Here is a 19,449-nt window from a genome sequence, read left to right as displayed (position 1 = left end):
AAAGAGTATGAAGAAATTTGGGAGGAAGATTGTGGGAATGAAGCTGACTATAACAATTATAAACAATCTCAAGCAAATGAAGACTGTCGCTCAAAACTATATTGTGTCAAAATTAAACGAGGGGGGCTGGAAAGAAAGACTGGTTCTCTAGAAGAACATAAACCTTAGGGCAGATGGCCATTAGCAAAACGTGATTCATATCTGGGTGAGAAATCTCTTTCACAATAGGCTGCAGCCCAGCAATTAAAAAAAATAAATCAAATGAAATCTTTATTTACATTACTAACTTTAAAAACATCTCTTTTATTCTTAAATTACAATACATTTTACAGCTACTAGCATGACAGCTGACAGCACTGACTTGACACTGTTTTGGTTGGTCTTAGAGCAGACAAGCACCTGCAGGCTGGATCACCTTGAGACATTTGATAGCACTTGCTGGGAGGCCAAACAGAAGAGACAATATTACATTCACAGTTTGCATGCTTTTTATTTTAAAAAATCATAATGTGTGTACCATACTTAAGGGGACTCCTCAGGCTCCCTCCATCATGATTATTTGCTGATTCATTCCCTTAATGGAAATATAATCTGATTTTCTGTTAGTTCTTTCAGTGCATTGGTTGCATATGCTTGTTTAAAGTTTGATGACAATTTTGAATTGCCTGATTCACAGTATGCTTATTGCTTCACAATAGGCCTATGTCCTTTTTTAAAAATCAGATTAAAGATGCAGAGTGTGCTAATTCTTATGTAGTTTTGGAGTGATTATTTTTGTTTTGTGATCATTTATGAGTCTCTGCTTCCTACATTTCATGTGAGGACTGATTCTGCCATTGGATTAAATAAAGGAATGAATTAATGAATAAATAGTATACCCTCAAAGTCATTAATTCATTTACCATCAACTATCAGCTTTAGTAAAAGTTGACTGAAGGTAGTACTTGGGTGTAGGTAGCTGTGTCTTTGTGGTATAGGAGCTATGGGGGAACACTTCCTATTATTCCTAATGCAGTGTGTACTGTAATGTATGCTTTGTGTCCTAGGTCTCAGAAAATCAGTACCACTACAATGCTGACTGTATCTTAACAGTGTACATGTTCTCTGACTCACATTGCATTGTGTGTATTAATTTCACAAATAGACTGCGCTGCCATTTTGCATTGAAATGTCTTGTGTTTACGTTGAGAGATGGTGGATGAGGGTGTTATACCTTAAGAGCTCTGGTCCTCGACCTTTGCAGGACAACCTGGATAGTTAACCAATGCTCACTATGTCAGTGTTCAAAAGCATTTGCAGGCTGACAGTTCCAGCTTCCCTGAAAGGCATCTATCTTTCATCTGTCTATTGATGCATTTAAACGGGCCTGTTCTTCAATGTGGTCCAACTGTATAAAATGCTGTATAAAAAAGGTAAGACTCTCCAGCACACCATGGAATCCTCAACCCTCAACATTCAGAAACAGACTGCCCCTTTTTCTTTCATGCTCTTGTGTCTTCAACCAGAATGAGTCAGTTTCAGCAGCACTCACAGCACTGTCAAATGTGGTTATTAAGTGCGTAAGTGATTGTATTTTCATCGTTTCAAACAAAATAGGGAGTAACTTGTACAACACAATGCAATTCCATCCTGATAAAGCACTTGGAAGCCATTCATTGCCATTGCTGCTTATAACACGTTTCAGTATTTTATTCAAACATAAAATGCATGTAAACATCACAAAATGGGTATTTTTTATTTTAACATCCTCTACCACCACAAACACAAGCAGCTACTGTAAACATATAGTGCATATATTGGTCTCTGCACTAAAGGGGAAACTTCAAAATACAAGGAATAAGGAAGTGTCACTAAAAGCTGTGTATTGAAGTGTGGCTGAGTGAAGAATTGCAAATATCTCACTGCATAAGAACTCTGTCATTTGCTGCTTTTCTCATTGCTTTCCTCTCTTCTCAGTGGCAGAGTCTCAGGTCCGTTTAGCCTGTGTACCACGGTGGCCTTCCTCTGGCAGATTTCAACAAGACCAGGATGTTGGAACTTTTCCTGGTCGTAGCATGTGGTGAGTTTGGTTTCCCTCCTTACACTATACGAGAAGTTTACTCCTGAGATACATAAATGAAGGGAATAAAAATACTGGCATTTTATTATGCTTATGGTTAATCTCTCTTTAGTCATTATATTGACTGGCAAAATCAAACTATACTATGTGATCAGCCAGATCACATCAGTCAGGCCCAGACTGCTCAATATAAACTTGGTTCCACGTACCTCTGTTTTGACAGTGCAAATCGTACAGTGGGATAGCATTTCTCTGAGACACAAGGAAAATACAATTCTGCTTATTTGAACACAGAAGGGCATGTTTTGAGGCACAGGGGCATGTTGTTAAGCACCAAGTTAATTTATGTGATAATACACCAACTTATTTATGTGATGTTTTTGCAAACAAATTACTGCTGAAATTACAATTAAAAAATTCTGCTATGACCTGCTGTCTACTTACACAGATCACAATCAAAAGACTAAACTGGCTACATCAGCACTGTCACACAAACGTATTTCAAAAAAACATTCAAAGCATTATTTTATAAAAACTTTACTTTTTAAAGCTGATTGGCAAGATTAACAGTGCTGAACAAGAATTCAAATCAAGGTCTAATATTTCATTAATCACCGAGTGATACAAAACATACTGTCTGTATTACATTACATTATTGTCATTTAGCAGATTCAGTTTTATCCATTTATACAGCTGAATATTTACTGAGGCAATTGTGGGTTAAGTACCTTGCCCAAGGGTACAGCAGCAGTGCCCTAGCTCAGCTCTCAAGACTCGATTCCAATACCTCTGAAATGTAGCCAGTGATGCAGCCAGCATAATGGTAATAACACAAGCAAGCTAATGTTAGTAAGGGCTTATTGCTAGCTGGTGCTAGTTTGGACAACTGATCCTCCTTGAGATACAGTATCTTGAGATGGCCCAGAATGAAATGTGACAGAATGCTGGTCAAAGATTTTCACCTTATTTGAGTGTGTGTATTGTTGACTGCTTTGACTTGAGTGGACATGGATGGCATTTTCAGCACAGTTAAGACAAGCATGCTAACCAGTGTTAGTTTACCTGATATCACAAAATCATTACGTTGACTTTGACTAGCTGTTTGCAGTTTTTCTGCAGAAAAGTATCTGATATTGTAATTACAATTATGCTCATAACATGCCCAAAAAGATATAACTGGATACTGTGAACATGCAAAATTGTGTGTGGCAAACAGTTTAGGTAGAACCATGGCATTAAGGGTTTTACAATTAAACAAGTTCATGTTAACCACTCATCTGTACAAGATTGCCTTTTGTGCCTTAAACTTATCTGAATGAGGACATCAGACAATGTGCACAATGCAATAGTTTCTTAGTTTTTCCTTGTTTCCTTCCAACAGTTCACCTTCTGAGCATCAGTTTACTAGCTGGTAAGTGAATTCTGTTTACCGAGTTTACTTAATTTCTTTATTTTAACTCGTGGAAAACTTGTGTCCTTATTGATCTCTTTCTGCCTTTGACTTTGAGATGGAGTTCAGGTCAGATTGGTTGATGGGAACAGTTGCTGCTCTGGGAGAGTGGAGGTCTATCACAGCGACCAGTGGGGAACTGTGTGTGATGACGACTGGGATCTGAATGATGCTGCAGTGGTCTGTAGACAGCTGGATTGTGGGACTGCTGTGTCTGCTCCACAGAGTGCCCACTTTGGCCAGGGGAGTGGAAAAATCTGGATGGATGACATTGGTTGTACAGGCAGTGAGTCCTCCCTCACAGACTGCTCACACCATGGGTTTGGGACACATAACTGTGGTCATGGTGAAGATGCTGGTGTCATCTGTTCAGGTAAAAGAGTCTCTTTCTCAACTTGCTCTACTCATTCTCAACACTCATTCTAGACAGTAACACCACTAAATTAGCCTTTGTTGATAACCTTAAATTCTTAAGGTTAGCGTAATTGTACGTAAAGAATAATAACAGTAATTGTGCGGTTTGGCTGAGTGCCTGGATGCTGGTTGACATGGCAAGAAAAAAGAAAGCTACTTTCTACCAAAAAAAAAATACCTTCTTTGTATTTTACATCATAAAACCAATGATGGAAATGCATCTCAGATATTAGGAATTCCTACAAACTACATATTCTAAAGTTCTATGAAGAATTAATGAGGCATCACATCCTGAAAACAAATGTGAACTGGCAAGCAGCACCAGCAAGTTCAACGTCACATATACATTACTAGATGGCAACAGAATGTATTTACTGGTCTGTCCCAGTCATTCACACTTCGAACGTTTGCAAAGTGATCTTTCGGAATTTCACAAACACTGTTTTGCTCACGATAACATTGTGTTGTCAATAATAAAAGAACTGACTAAGAAGTTACTGACTGGGAAGCAACTATGTAAGTTTTTATTCAAGGATATTGAAAATTCATTTTGTTTTGTTTTGTTTTGTCAGTTCTGTTCTCAGGAAAATTTAGTGTATTTCCAGTTTTAACTTCCATCCCCAAAGCCAGTTCTATCCCCTGTTTTGCAGTGCCAAGTCCACTGCATAAGAAATGGTATGTCAAAACAGCCCCCAGTTAAGCTGTTCAGTAGTAAAGATGCAGCTGTCCGGTTATCACTTGCCGGGTGTAATGGGTGGTATCTTGCGTTATGTTTAATATGTTACGTGGGTCGGTGAGCGAGCGGGTTTCGAACCAAGGTTCTCACTGCTCGCTGCCAACGTCGTTACCAGTTGAGCTAAAGGCAAATTGCCATTAACCTGTTGGCAACAACGGTACTTAACCAGGTCTCGGGGAAGTGACGTAGCCGCTGCAACCGCTCGGCTGTCTGCTAACCGCTACCTAAGGCTTTACGCAGGACTAACTCGAGCTAATCACTTCAGCTCTGCTACACGGGCAGATAAGCATACATGGGCTTAATGAGCACCAACATTGACTCAACAGAATAACATGGTATCAGAAAAACATGAGGGGGGCCTACTAGCAGTGGAGCCAAGACCTCTTTCATAACTTTGGTCAACAACAATTCAAAATTGTCCATACTGATATGAAATATTAATAGGGGCACCGGTGACAATTGCAAGTGAGCTTACATTTGTTTAAATTAGCATCTATCACTGAATGGTACGTAGGAGGGGTCAGTATGTGGCTGAGGTCATATCTTGAAATATACATGCTAGTAATTCATATAAGTGCAATCCTGGTCATGTTGCACAAGGTTTGGGGGTGTTTGAGCTCATATTCCATTTTGTTAGCAATGTTTAAGACTTTGGTAGCTTGCAACTGTGGAGAACTAATCCTCCAGTATTTTATGCTGTTATTTTTAGATCCCCTCCTGAATTGGCAAACTGTTAGATCTTCCCCAGGACAAACTCATGAAAGACCTTGGTCCTCATCAGTCTCTTTCTCCCTGTAACTTTTAGATGATCCTCAGATCCGACTGGTCAGTGGGAATGGTCGTTGCTCTGGGAGGTTGGAGGTCTATCACAGCAGCCAGTGGGGAACTGTGTGTGATGATGGCTGGGATCTGAATGATGCTGCAGTGGTCTGTAGACAGCTGGGCTGTGGGACTGCTGTATCAGCTGTAGGTAGTGCCCACTTTGGTCAGGGGAGTGGAAACATCTGGTTGGATGATGTTGGTTGTTCAGGCAGTGAGTCCTCCCTCACAGGCTGCTCACACCGTGGGTTTGAATCGCATAACTGTGGCCACAGCGAAGACGCTGGTGTTGTCTGTTCAGGTAAGGGAGTCTCTTTCTCTTGGTGTAATATTCTCTCAATATGTATGGTGATACAGTTGATATATTGAAACTAATTAGTTTCCACCTGCTGCATGTCATGTGTGCATTTCTTATCTTCAGTAGTGTCAAGCAAATATAAATAATATCCCAAAAGAGCATTTTCGTAAACTTTTATTCACATTAATACACACATCTATAAAGTGAGTACATGAGCATCTTTTTTATTCAATAGGTCAGATGTCAAAACCCACCCTCTCCCGAGTCTCCTCCTATTCCACCCTCTCTCCTGGAGAAGTTGTTAAGTTTAAATGCATCGCCCCCCCTGGTGTTTGTCCTATTGAGTTCCACTTGTATAAAGGCAGTGCTGGAACTCCACTGGTCCAGAGGAGTCAGTCCACACAGTCCAGTGTGGTGCTGACTGTGTCTAACGTGGACACCTCACACCAGGGCAGCTATAGCTGTCTGTACAGAATACCAGGGAGCCAGCCCGTCAGCTCTCCTCGTAGCAGCTCCATTGACATCACCATTGGTGAGTGCAATCATGAGAATATATTGACTGTATGTTAAATATGATGCTGGGGATTTTAAATCATTCACATTTGTATATTTGTGTAACATGTATTTTTATCCCAAGTATTTACTAGCTCTGAGTGACAAAGTACCTTGCAACATGAATGATATACAGCATTACCCTCACAAAAACACTTGAAATGGGGCAGTGTCACATTGGAAATGCACATTCATTAATTTCATATAATTTCAAATTTTATTTGCTCTTTTAATGTTCCTCATTTGAGGTCAATTTATATCAAATTAGTAGATACAGGTGTTCATTTTCCTGTGTAAATCACAACTGACCTCTAAGGAAAAGTCCTTAATGAATATTTTTGGGGTATTTTACATCTTTGCATGTTTTTGGTTCCAACAGTCATGTTATTTATATCTGTTCATGAAATTCTAAAGATGGAGCTTGGGACTGCTGCAAGGAATGTAGTTGCATGTAGTTGTTCAAAAAATAATATAATTAAGTATAATTAAGTATAAATATGGTGGTTTTAGCAGGGTAAACAAAGTATATTATTAATAGATGTTTCCTGTGTGGAGAATGTTCAAACCTGCTTAAACAGCCTGCTTATCCATATTAGAAACATTATACCATATCATTATATCTACATGAAGCTGATCTGTGGTTCATTTTCAGATTTATAATTAAAAACATATTTGAATAGTGATATGTGTGTCCTTTCAGTCTTTCAGTAGTAAAAGCAGCGAGGCTGCAGGCCGACAGTAGTACACTTTAACCCGGTATTTTATGCTGTTTATGCATTTTACAATTAAGGCGGGGTGTGTGCGTGTGAAACAGTTTATAACTGCAGTTGTGGCTACATTTCTCAGCATCAAATCAACCCTTCCCATAACTCTCAGTCTTCTGCAGAGTCATGTAAGTTAAGCCCTTGTCAGAGGAAGTTGAGCAAATGAGTTAATGAGATCATTGCTTGTGGGGTCTGTGTGGGTTAGAAAGTGTGTTTTGAATCTTAAAAGGAAGGCTTAGCAGAAGTCACACTTGGGGCACTTACCTGCAGTAATCTGCTGCTATTTGTATATGTTTTTAAAATGGCTTCTCTGTTTCACTCTGTGAAAAGCATTCTGCAGTAGTTCTTTGATGAAAGATGCTTCATGAATAACACTTCACTGTTTTCTTTATTAATTGTGGGCTTCAAAGTTTCACTTTTGATGGCAATGATTTAACCAAACCCAAGGTTTTGGACGTCCAGCAACACATAATACCTGATGTGATAGAGGTAAAGAATGATATCTCTTACATAACTAAAGTTCAGACTCTCTCTCTAGTGAAACTGCCACAGCCACACATCTCCCTCAGTGCCAGAGAGGTTACCTGGGGTGGCAGTGTTGACATCACCTGCTCCATCAGTACAGTGCACTCTGGTGGTACATTTGTCCTGCAGAAGGTCTCAGGCTCACTCACAGAGACAAGGAATGCCAGCCCCAACTCTGCCACCTTCACCTTTCCTGCGGTTGACTTTGTTCACCATGGGGCATACCACTGTCAGTATAAGACAAGGGTATCTGATCGCCCCTTCAGCTCTCCTCAAAGTGATTCTGTCAGTTTCTCTGTGATAGGTAAGCAACTATGCACACAAGTGTGTGGCTGTGTTCAGGGAGGTGTGCTGATATTTAAATATGCATTCATTATTCTTAATTTTGACTGTTGATACCAATTCTCTTGTAGTGGTCCTACTGCAGCCCAACATCTCCCTCAGTGATCCTGCAGGAGGAATGATCTGGGGTCACCAGGGGCCAGAGGTGATGTGGGGCCATAATTTCACCATCACCTGCTCCACCCCCCCACAGTACCCAGGAGGCATCTTCCACCTGACATTCACAGGATCGAATAGCAACGAGACTCAGGCTGCTGTCAATCACTCTGCCTCTTTCCCGTTTCCTGCTGCGGAATTTTCCCACCAGGGGAATTACAGCTGCGTTTATGAGACCACAGTTTCCACCCGCAGCTTCAGCTCCCCACAGAGTGAACTGCTGTCTGTAATGGTCACAGGTAAGGAGCTAACATGGAACTTAAGAAATTCCACCATTGGAAAATGATGCGATTATGGTTTTGGCTGGGCTAACAGGTGAAGTCTGTCACTGTAGTGTTCATACTTTCTATGCCCATTTTTTTTTTCATGCAATGCTTTTTTTGGACTTGCAAATTATATTCCATGGTTGTGTCAGGAGTGGTGCTAGCTTGCCCCTGAACCCCCAACTGGTTCTTTACCCTTTTGGAATCCACCCACCAAAAAGGATGCCAGGACAGAGTATGTAAAAGGAAACAAGACTTTAACAATTAAACAATTAAAATTTAAACACATACGAGCAGGGTCGCCAAGATTTCCCTGTTTTTGGAAAGGCTGTGCAGTGATCTTCCAGATCTTTCAGGTGTTCTCATTCTTTTTCATTGTATCATTGTTTCATTGTCTTAGACTCATACAATTCTGTTTTTCTAACACACAATGAATATTTTCCTCAAATATCAATTTCAGGCTTTTTGTTTCTCCAGAGCCTACAAAACCATACATATTCCTCGGTGCCAAATGACATTGTATCAAGTATAACTTTTTTATTCTATGCTCATATTTTCTCTTTGAATGTCCTGTATTTAGTGTAAATACTATCGTCTACAAACTGTGGGCTTATCAGGTATGATCTTTCTAATACTCCTTTTTTTTTGGATAAAATTGAATGATCACTCGGGGATTTTTCTAAAACGTCTGAAACAATTCTATCTAAACAATTCCAAAATGGATTTAATCTGTAAAGGTAAACCATGATGTTGCTTACATGACCAAATTGTGAGCTCTATTTCTATAGTGAGCCTACCAAAGCCAGGAATTTCTGTGAGTGCCAGAGAGGTTACCTGGGGTCACAGTGTTGACTCCATCAGTACAGTGCACTCTGGTGGTACATTTGTCCTGAAGAAACTCTCAGGGCTCACTCACAGAGACAAGGAATGGCAGCTCCAACTCTGCCACCTTCACCTTTCCTGCGGTTGACTTTGTTCACCATGGGGCATACAACTGTCAGTATAAGACAAGGGTATCTGATCGCCCCTTCAGCTCACCTCATAGTGATTCTGTCAGATTCACTGTGATAGGTAAGCAACAACGCACACAGAAGTGTGTGTGTGCGTGCGTGTACATGTTTGTGTGTGTGTGTGTTTGGGGGGGTACAACATATTTAAATATGGATTGATAACTCATAATATTCAAAGTTGATACCAATTCTCTTCCAGTGGTCCTCCTGCAACCCAACATTTCTCTCAGTGCACCTGGAGGAGGAATGATCTGGGGTCACCCAGAGTCAGAGGTGATCTGGGGCTATAACTTCACCATCACCTGCTCCACCCCACCACAGTACCCAGGAGGCGTCTTCCACCTGACATTCACAGGATCGAATAGCAACGAGACTCAGGCTGCTGTCAATCACTCTGCCTCCTTCCTGTTTCCTGCCGCGGAATTTTCCCACCAGGGGAATTACAGCTGCGTTTATGAGACCACAGTTTCCACCCTCAACTTCAGCTCCCCACAGAGTGAACTGCTGCCCCTAATGGTCAGAGGTAAGGAGCCGACATGGAGGCCAGTACTTTCCACCATTACAAACTTTTATGAATACATCTTCCAGAGAGCTTACAGGTGAAGCCTATCACCTCATTCTCTATCACTTTTTCACATACTATATGCTGATTATCTATTCAGGCAAATTTAATGATGATCGATATTGATATTAAATGAATTCCCTGTGTTATATATTTTCTTGTAATTTACAGTACAGATGTGAAGTGCACTACAGAATGTCATCCCTACCCTGCAAACTCTTGGATTTTGTAAGGGCTGCATTTAAACAGTCAATTTTCCTCAATGCCATTATGCCAGTCTTTTTTATGGTGTCAGTTTTCAAGGCTATCTTAAAAGATCTTGTGATAATCAAGATTTTTCCATACAATGTGAATTTATGTTTCATTTTGGTTTGACTTTGAACTTCAAATGGTTAAAGACATAGCTCTTCAACCCTCTACTGCACACATTTTGATGGTACATGATAAAAGTGATTCCACACCATTTCTTGGTTCATTTTGGGACATTTTATTGATAAAACGTATTTTTTTATTTTTGGAAACCAACCCCCACCCCACCCCACCCCAAAATATTTTTTCGTTGCCTAAGGGCAACTTTGTGCAGCAGCGGTACAAAATCATAGAGAAAATTATGAATTCACAGATCATAAGACAATGCTCAGAGAGCAGTATAAAAATCACAAAATCTTTTAAAAAATGTCAACACATCATTAAGCAAAAACAGAAAAAGACTTGAAACATATTTACATATTGGATTTGATACAGGCGTAGGTTTGTATCATGTAATGTGTCGTGTTATTTCATGTACTTCATGTAATGAGATTTCATTTCATGTGAAACTTCAAAAAGCAGTTCTTCTGTGCTGTGAAACAGAGGTGTACATTACACTTTTTGCACATCACTTTGGGTGTTCCTGTGCAACCCAGGAATGCTGCATCTTCCCTTCTTCACACACATTATTTGCCAGTGTGAGGTACTGTCCAAGCGGACATCCTGGCTAGGTATGGGAGCTGTGGGTCCCTGCTTCCTCCTCTTCTCCACATACTGTTGGGAAATCCCACCACTGGTTCCCTGTTTCCTCTTCTCTAGTATTTTATACTGTGACTTTTATTGTGATCCCCTCCTGTATTGACAAACTATTAGATCTTCCCCAAGTCAAACTCTTCAAAGACCTTGTTCTTTATCAATCTCTTTCTCTCTGTGACTTTTAGAAGGTCCTCAGATCCGTCTGGTCGGTGGGAATTGTAGCTGCTCTGGGAGATTGGAGGTCTATTACAGCAGCCAGTGGGGAACTGTGTGTGATTACAGCTGGGATCTGAGTGATGCTGCAGTGGTCTGTAGACAGCTGGATTGTGGGAGTGCTGTGTCAGCTGTAGGTAGTGCCCACTTTGGCCAGGGGAGTGGAAACATCTGGCTAGACAACATTAATTGTTCAGGCAGTGAGTCCTACCTCACACAGTGCTCACACCCTAAGTTTGGATCACATAACTGCGATCATGGAGAAGATGCTGGTGTTGTCTGTTCAGGTAAGGGAGTCTTGTTCTCTTGGTCTAATATTCTCTCAATATGTATTGTGATACAGTTGATACATTGACTTTGTAATGCGTCTTTTATACGTCTATGAAGTAAGTACATGAGCATCTTTTTTATCCAACAGATCATATATCAAAACCCATGCTCTCCCAAATCTCCTCCTATTCCACCTTCTCACCTGGAGATGAAGTTCAGTTTAGATGCACTGCCCCCCCTGGTGTTTGTCCTCCCATTGAGTTCCACCTGTATAAAGGCAGTGCTCGAACTCCAGTGGCCCAGATTAATCAATCTACAGACACCAGCGTGGTGCTGACTGTGTCTAACGTGAACACCTCACACCAGGGCAGCTATAGCTGCCTGTACAGAATACCAGGGAGCCAGCCCATCAGCTCTTCTCGTAGCAACTCCATTGACATCACCATAGGTGAGTGCAATCATGAGAATATATTGACTGTATGTTAAATATGATGCTGGGGATTTTAAATCGTTCACATTTGTATATTTGTTTAATATGTATTTTTATCACAAGTATTTACTAGCTTTGAGTGACAAAGTACCTTGCAACATGAATTATATACAGCATTACCCTCACAAAAGCATTTGAAATAGGGCAATGTCACATTGGAAATGCAAATTCCTTAATTTTATGCTATTTCACATTTTATCTGCTCTTTTAATGTTCCTCATTTGAGGTCAATTTATATCACATCAGTAGATGCAGGTGTTCATTGTCCTGTGTAAATCTACATTTGACATCAGAGGAAGAGTCCTTAATGAATATTTTGGGGGTATTTTACATCTTTGCATGTTTTTGGTTCCAACACTCATGTTATTTACAGTTGTTCATGAAAATCTTAAGATGGAGGTATTGGAACCATAAGAGAACAAAAGTATGAATATCATGTTTGTAGTAGGGTAAACAAAGTGTATTATTAACGGCTGTTTCTTGATAATGTTCAAACTTACTTAAATAGCCTTCTTGTCCATATTAGAAATAATATAGCATATCATTATCTCTACATGAAGCTCATCCATGCTTTATTTTCATATAGTGCTTGACATTACATAAAATTTGTTCATTTTAATTAAATACATATTTGAATAATAATGTGAAGGTACAGTATTGATATTTTTCAGAGAACAGCCCTGTGTGTCCTCTCAGGCTTTCAGTAGTAAAGGCAGCGAGGCTGCAGGCCGACAGTAGTACACTATACCGTGGTATTTTATGCTGTTTATGCGTTTTACAAATAAGGCTGGGTGTGTGCGTGTGAAACAGTTTATAACTGCAGTTGTGGCTACATTTCTCAGCATCAAAATCAACCCTTCCCATAACTCTTAGTCTTCTACAGAGGTGTGTAAGTTCAGCCCTTGCCAGGGGAAGTTGTGCAAATGAGTTGATGAGATCATTCCTTGTGAAATAAACTTTTTAAAATGAATTCTGAGATATAAATTTGGAATTTCCAATTGTATAAGAGGGTCATCATTATAATTTTTGTGCATGAATAGGAGCACCAAGACAAGATGAATGCAATCCTACATTATGCTCGCATGCAGCTATCAGCTGTATGTCCTGTTTGCCCTCGTGGTGCACTACAGCACAGCTGGTCCTCACTGGAGGGTAGACACTACTCCACTGACATCATCCATACAACTCTCAAGTGCTTCATGAATCACAGGGTGCCTGAAAGCAATTAGATGACCCCAAAGAAGTGGAGAGAATTTAGACAGAGAAAGGGTGGCAAGTGGGAGGGAGGAAAAAGAGGAAGTAGAGAGAGATGAGGGATGTGGTGAGTTTTCAATGTTGGTTTAATCTATTGGTTGAAGTGATTTTCAAAGCCATCTGCAGAGAGATCACCAGGGTGCGGGGGAGAAGGGGGATTGAGGGAAGAAATACAGTCTGTGTGGGTTAGAAAGTGTGTTTTGAATCCTGGATTCATGGTTGGTCCCCCTTTTGCAGCTATAAAAGCTTCCACTCTTCTTGGAAGGCTTTCCACAAGATTTTGGAGTGTTTCGGTGGGAATTTGTGCCCATTCATTCTGTAGAGCATTTATCAGGTCAGGCACTGACGTTGGACGAGAAGGCCTGGCTCACAATCTCCGTTCCAGTTCATCCCAAAGGTGCTCGATGGGGTTGAGGTCAGGGCTCTGTGAGGGCCAGTCAAGTTCTTCCACACCGAACTCATCAAACCATGTCTTCATAGTCCTTGCTTTGCGCACTGGGGCACAGTCATGTTGGAATGGAAAAGGGCCTTCCCCAAACTGTTGCCACAAAGTTGGAAGCATAGCGTTGTCCAAAATGTCTTGGTATGCTGAGGCATTAAGATTGCCCTTCACTGTAGATAAGGGGCTGAAAAACAGGTGTGGCCAAATACATTTGTCCATATAGTGTATAGTTGCACTAGTCATGCCAATGCTTGGTAACCGTTCCCCTGAAGTGCAATAATCATTCAGCATCTTTTTTTCAGTGGAAGGAACTACTAACAATTCTGACAAACAGGTTACAGGTTTTTATTAATAGCCAAAATTCTCAGTATATGTTTCTAGTATATGGCATTATAACAGCAACACCTCTTTCAACACTGAATTGTGACCTCTCTTTTTATAAAGAGCCTACCAAAGCCAAGAATCTCTGTCAGTGCCAGAGAGGTTACCTGGGTTCACAATGTTGACATCACCTGCTCCATCAGTACAGTGCACTCTGGTGGTACATTTGTCCTGCAGAAGGTATCAGGCTCACTCACAGAGACAAGGAACGCCAGCCCCAACTCTGCCACCTTCACCTTTCCTGCGGTTGACTTTGTTCATCATGGGGCATACAACTGTCAGTATAAGACAAGGGCATCTGATCGCCCCTTCAGCTCCTCTCATAACTCCTCTGATTCTGTCAGGGGGCAGATATTTAAATATGCATTGATTATTCTTAATTTTGTCTGTTGACACCAATTCTCTTCCAGTGGTCCTCCTGCAACCCAACATCTCCCTCAGTACTCCTGGAGGAGGAATTATCTGGGGTCACCAGGGATCAGAGGTGATCTGGGGCCATAATTTCACCATCACCTGCTCCACTCCACCACAGTACCCAGGAGGCGTCTTCCACCTGACACTCACAGGGTCCAATAGGACTGAGACTCAGGCTGCTGTCGGTCACTCTGCCTCCTTCCTGTTTCCTGCTGCGGAATTTTCTCACCAGGGGAATTACAGCTGCGTTTATGAGACCACAGTTTCCACCCGCAACTTCAGCTCCCCACAGAGTGAACTGCTGCCCCTAATGGTCGGAGGTAAGGAGCCAACATGGTGTCCAGTAGATTCCACCATTACAAACTTTTATGAATACATTTTCGAGAGAGCTCACAGGTGAAGTCTCTCACCTCAGTGTCTACCACATCTTTTTCACATACTGTATGTTGATTATTTTTAGATTGTTAATTTTCGATAAATACCACATGTTATGTATTTTGTTGTAATTTACAGTACAAATGTGAAGTGAACTGCATGATAATATCATCCATAATTTGCATACACTTGGTTTTTGCAAAGGCTGCATTTAAGTGGTCAATTTTCCTCAATGCCATTATGCCAGTTTTTTTCCGTGAGATCAGTTTTCAAGGCCATCTTAAAGATTCTGTGATAAGCAAGATTTTTCAGCACAATGTGAATTTATGTTTTATTTTAGTTTGACATTTGAACATCAAATGGTTAATGGTATAGCTCTTTAATACTTGTTGAATGTTATTTTTAGGGGAAATTTTGATCCTTTTATCCTGAGGCTTTGGGATCATGGTGGAAATGTCTTTTTCATCCTTTGAATGTTGACCTTTGTGTCATTACCCCAGAATAATATCAACTTTTGATGAGCGCAAATAACTTTGTGGAGTATCTATTGTCTCTTCCATTGTTCTTTTGTGAAATTCCCTGGCTTTTCCTGAATACATATGTCTTTTTATACACTCCTGTTGTGTACAGTACTTTCTTTGATTTTTCTCTTGAATGGTAAAATGTTGTTTCCTCTCAGATTTGTTAGTGATCATAAGAGGTTCTTTTCATCATTTTTTGGTGGAAAAACCTGATTGCTGAGTTTAGAAATTTTCAGATCAGTCAAATGAATAATTGGAAAATGCATTTAACATGCGATTACTCCCCTTTAATACTTAGACCGGTTCTTTTTCAGTGGTCCTCCTGCAACCCAACATCTCCTTCAGTGCTCCTGTAGGAGGAATAATCTGGGGTCACCAGGGATCAGAGGTGATCTGGGGCCATAATTTCACCATCACCTGCTCCACCCCACCACAGTACCCAGGAGGCGTCTTCCACCTGACATTCACAGGATCTAATAGGACTGAGACTCAGGTTGCTGTCAATCACTCTGCCTCCTTCCTGTTTCCTGCTGCGGAATTTTCCCACCAGGGGAATTACAGCTGCGTTTATGAGACCACAGTTTCCACCCGCAACTTCAGCTCCCCACAGAGTGAACTGCTGCCCCTAATGGTCAGAGGTAAGGAGCCAACATGGAAGCCAAGAAATTTCACCATTAGAAAATGATGTGAATATGGTTTAGCCAGGGCTTACAGGTGAACACTATCGCACAAGCGTATAGTACTTTCTATGCCCATTTTCCCTTTCATGCAACTCTGTTTTTAGACTTGCAAATTACATACCATGATAGTTCCTTTCACCATGGCAAGGTTTGAACTTGCAAAGGAGGACTGAGGTGAGAAATGCAATCCTCTTTTTCATTCTATTTCATTTTGTCATTGTTTCGTTGTCTTAGACTCATACAATTATGTCTTTCTGATACAATGAATATTTTCTGCTTTTATGAATTTCATGCTTTTACTTTCTCACGAACCTACAAAACCATGCACAATAGTCCTCAGTACCAAACTACTTTGTATCAAGTAATTTAATTTGTGTTGTTTTCTATGCCCATATTTTCCCTTTGAATGTCCTGTATTTTGGTGTAAATGCCGGCAAAATGTCGGCTTCCTCAGTTATTCTCTTTTCAATTTGAATGATCATTTGGGGATTTTTCTAAAACATCTGAAACAATTCTATCTAAACAATTCTAAAATAGATTTGTAATCGTAAATGTAATACTGTACATGATGTTGCTTACATGAATAAATCATGACCTCTCTTTCTCTAGTGAGCCTACCAAAGCCACGCATCTCCCTCAGTGCCAGAGAGGTTACCTGGGGTCACAGTGTTGACATCACCTGCTCCATCAGTACAGTGCACTCTGGTGGTACATTTGTCCTGCAAAAGGTCTCAGGGTCCTACAGAGATACAAAAAGTTCCAGTTCCACTTCTGCCAACTTCACCATTACTGCAGTGAACTTTATTCATGAGGGGGCTTACCGCTGCCAGTATCAGATAACAGCACTGGAACGCCTCTTCACCTCTCCCAACAGTGACTCTGTTAGTTTCTCTGTTACAGGTAAGGAAGAAAATGCACACATGCTGTATGGCAGCTGCCATCTGTATTTATGTTATTAGAACTATGTCTGTTTTTCTTTTTGTAAAGTATTCTGCAATAGGTCTAATACAAGCGATACTTTACTGAATAATACTTGACTGATATATATGTAATTTTTTTTTTTGCATTGTTGAAGTTGCACTGGTGATGGCAATGCTTGGTAACCGTGCCCATGAATTCGGCTATCCAGCACTTTATTCCTGAGGAAGTGCAATAATCATTCAGCATCTTGTTTTCAGTGGAAGGAAGTACTAACAACTCTGACAAATTAAGGGTTTTTTTTTCTTTAAAGCCAAAATTCTCAGTAAATGTTTATAGTATATGGCATTATAACAGGCATATCTCTTCCAAGACTGAGTTGTGATCTCTCTATCTCTAGTGAGCCTACCAAAGCCAAGAATCTCTGTCAGTGCCAGAGAGGTTACCTGGGGTGGCAGTGTTGACATCACCTGCTCCATCAGTACAGTGCACTCTGGTGGTACATTTGTCCTGCAGAAGGTCTCAGGCTCACTCACAGAGACAAGGAACGCCAGCCCCAACTCTGCCACCTTCACCTTTCCTGCGGTTGACTTTGTTCACCATGGGGCGTACAACTGTCAGTATAAGACAAGGGTATCTGATCGCCCCTTCAGCTCTCCTCAAAGTGATTCTGTCAGTTTCTCTGTGATAGGTAAGGAACTCTATGCACCTGGGATTACCCTGAATGATCCATAAAAGGCAACTGCATTTATTTAGATGAAAAAAAATTAAAAAGCAGGTGAATTCTAGTTATAGGGTGATTTCAAAATTTGTACTTTACTGCAAATGTGCTGTCTGTTCGTGGTCAGGGATTACTTACTTTTACTGTGTGAAATATTAGTAGGTGCAATGACAGTTGAAACTTGTTCAGATTCACTCAGAATTATTTGACCCATGTGATGTCATCTCTTCTTTTTGTAGCCTAATGTGTTGTGTCTTTTTCTGCTTTGTGTCCAGTATTTGTTTTCTCAAATTACACCTGTTATTTTTCTGTCTCTTTAAAATCCAGTAATAACAGCTGAAAATTTTTCATCCAAGAATTTTGTTTATCCTCATCACTTCTTTTCTTCTGTAACAATTCTGTGTTTGTGAACTGCATTTAACATGTCAGGGTGAAAGAGTAATATTTCTTACATAACTAAATTTGAGACTCTCTCTGTCTAGTGAACCTGCCAAAGCCACGCATCTCCCTCAGTGCCAGAGAGGTTACCTGGGGTGGCAGCGTTGCCATCACCTGCTCCATCACTACAGTGCACTCTGGTGGTACATTTGTGCTGCAGAAGGTGTCAGGGTCCTACAGAGTCACAAAAAGTTCCAGTTCCAATTCTGCCACCTTCACCATTACTGCAGCGAACTTTATTCATGAGGGGGCTTACCGCTGTCAGTATCAAATAACAGCACTGGAACGCCTCTTCACCTCTCCCAACAGTGACTCTGTTAGTTTCTCTGTTACAGGTAAGGAAGAAAATGCAGACATGCTGTATGGCAGCTGCCATCTGTATTTATGTTATTAGAACTATGTCTGTTTTTCTTTTTGTAAAGTATTCTGCAATAGGTCTAATACAAGCGATACTTTACTGAATAATACTTGACTGATATATATATATATATATATATATATATATATATACATATATGATATATATTTTTTTTGCATTGTTGAAGTTACACTGGTGATTGCTATGCTTGGTAACCATGCCCATGAATTTGGCTATCCAGCACTTTATTCCTGATGAAGTGCAATAATCATTCAGCATCTTGTTTTCAGTGGAAGGAAGTACTAACAATTCTGACAAATTAAGGGTTTTTTTTTTCCTTTAAAGCCAAAATCCTCAGTAAATGTTTATCGTATATGGCATTATAACAGGAATATCTCTCCCAAGACTGAGTTGTGATCTCTCTATCTCTAGTGAGCCTACCAAAGCCAAGAATCTCTGTCAGTGCCAGAGAGGTCCCCTGGGGTGGCAGTGTTGCCATCACCTGCTCCATCAGTACAGTGCACTCTGGTGGTACATTTGTCCTGCAGAAGGTCTCAGGCTCACTCACAGAGACAAGGAACGCCAGCCCCAACTCTGCCACCTTCACCTTTCCTGCAGTTGACTTTGTTCACCATGGGGCATACAACTGTCAGTATAAGACAAGGGTATCTGATCGGCCCTTCAGCTCTCCTCATAGTGACTCTGTCAGTATTGCTGTGATCGGTAAGGAACTATATAGGCACCTGAAATAACCCTGAATGATCCATAACAGAGAATTACATATATTTAGATGAAAAAAAAAACTTTGAAAAGCAGGTGAATTCTAATTATAGGCTGATTTATCAGTTTCTACTGTGGTGCAAATGTGCTGTCTTTTCAGGATCAGGGAATACTTACTTTTTATGTGTAAATTATAAGTAGGTGCAATGACAGTTGAATCTTGTTTTGATTCACTCAGAATTATTTGACCCATGTGTTGTCTTCTCTCATGTTTGTAGCCTATTGTATAGAGTCTTTTT

The 19,449-nt window shown here is 40.5% G+C and overlaps 1 protein-coding gene across 1 annotated transcript; it reads left to right on the top strand.

Moving 5' to 3' along the window:
- Positions 1 to 3,825: 3,825 nt before the first annotated feature.
- LOC118794652 (leukocyte immunoglobulin-like receptor subfamily A member 2) lies at positions 3,826 to 9,991 on the top strand. The gene is made up of 6 exons (XM_036552903.1): positions 3,826 to 3,882; positions 5,465 to 5,513; positions 6,012 to 6,308; positions 7,769 to 7,921; positions 8,031 to 8,354; positions 9,588 to 9,991. Exons 1-6 carry the CDS (start codon positions 3,826 to 3,828, stop codon positions 9,989 to 9,991), a joined length of 1,284 nt encoding a protein of 427 aa, XP_036408796.1.
- Positions 9,992 to 19,449: the final 9,458 nt, after the last annotated feature.

Source organism: Megalops cyprinoides, chromosome 19 (assembly GCF_013368585.1).
Source record: "Megalops cyprinoides isolate fMegCyp1 chromosome 19, fMegCyp1.pri, whole genome shotgun sequence".
Lineage (NCBI taxonomy): Eukaryota > Metazoa > Chordata > Actinopteri > Elopiformes > Megalopidae > Megalops > Megalops cyprinoides.
This window is presented reverse-complemented; position numbering and strand designations above follow the sequence as displayed.

Bases quoted from the DNA above. Each gene is read 5' to 3' on its own strand.
- LOC118794652 (XM_036552903.1), top strand. From the start codon at position 3,826: ATGGGTTTGGGACACATAACTGTGGTCATGGTGAAGATGCTGGTGTCA. The intron at 3,883-5,464 runs GTAAAAGAGTCT...TGTAACTTTTAG, and splicing joins TGCTGGTGTCATCTGTTCAG to ATGATCCTCAGATCCGACTG. The intron at 8,355-9,587 runs GTAAGGAGCTAA...ATTCTCTTCCAG, and splicing joins GCTGTCTGTAATGGTCACAG to TGGTCCTCCTGCAACCCAAC.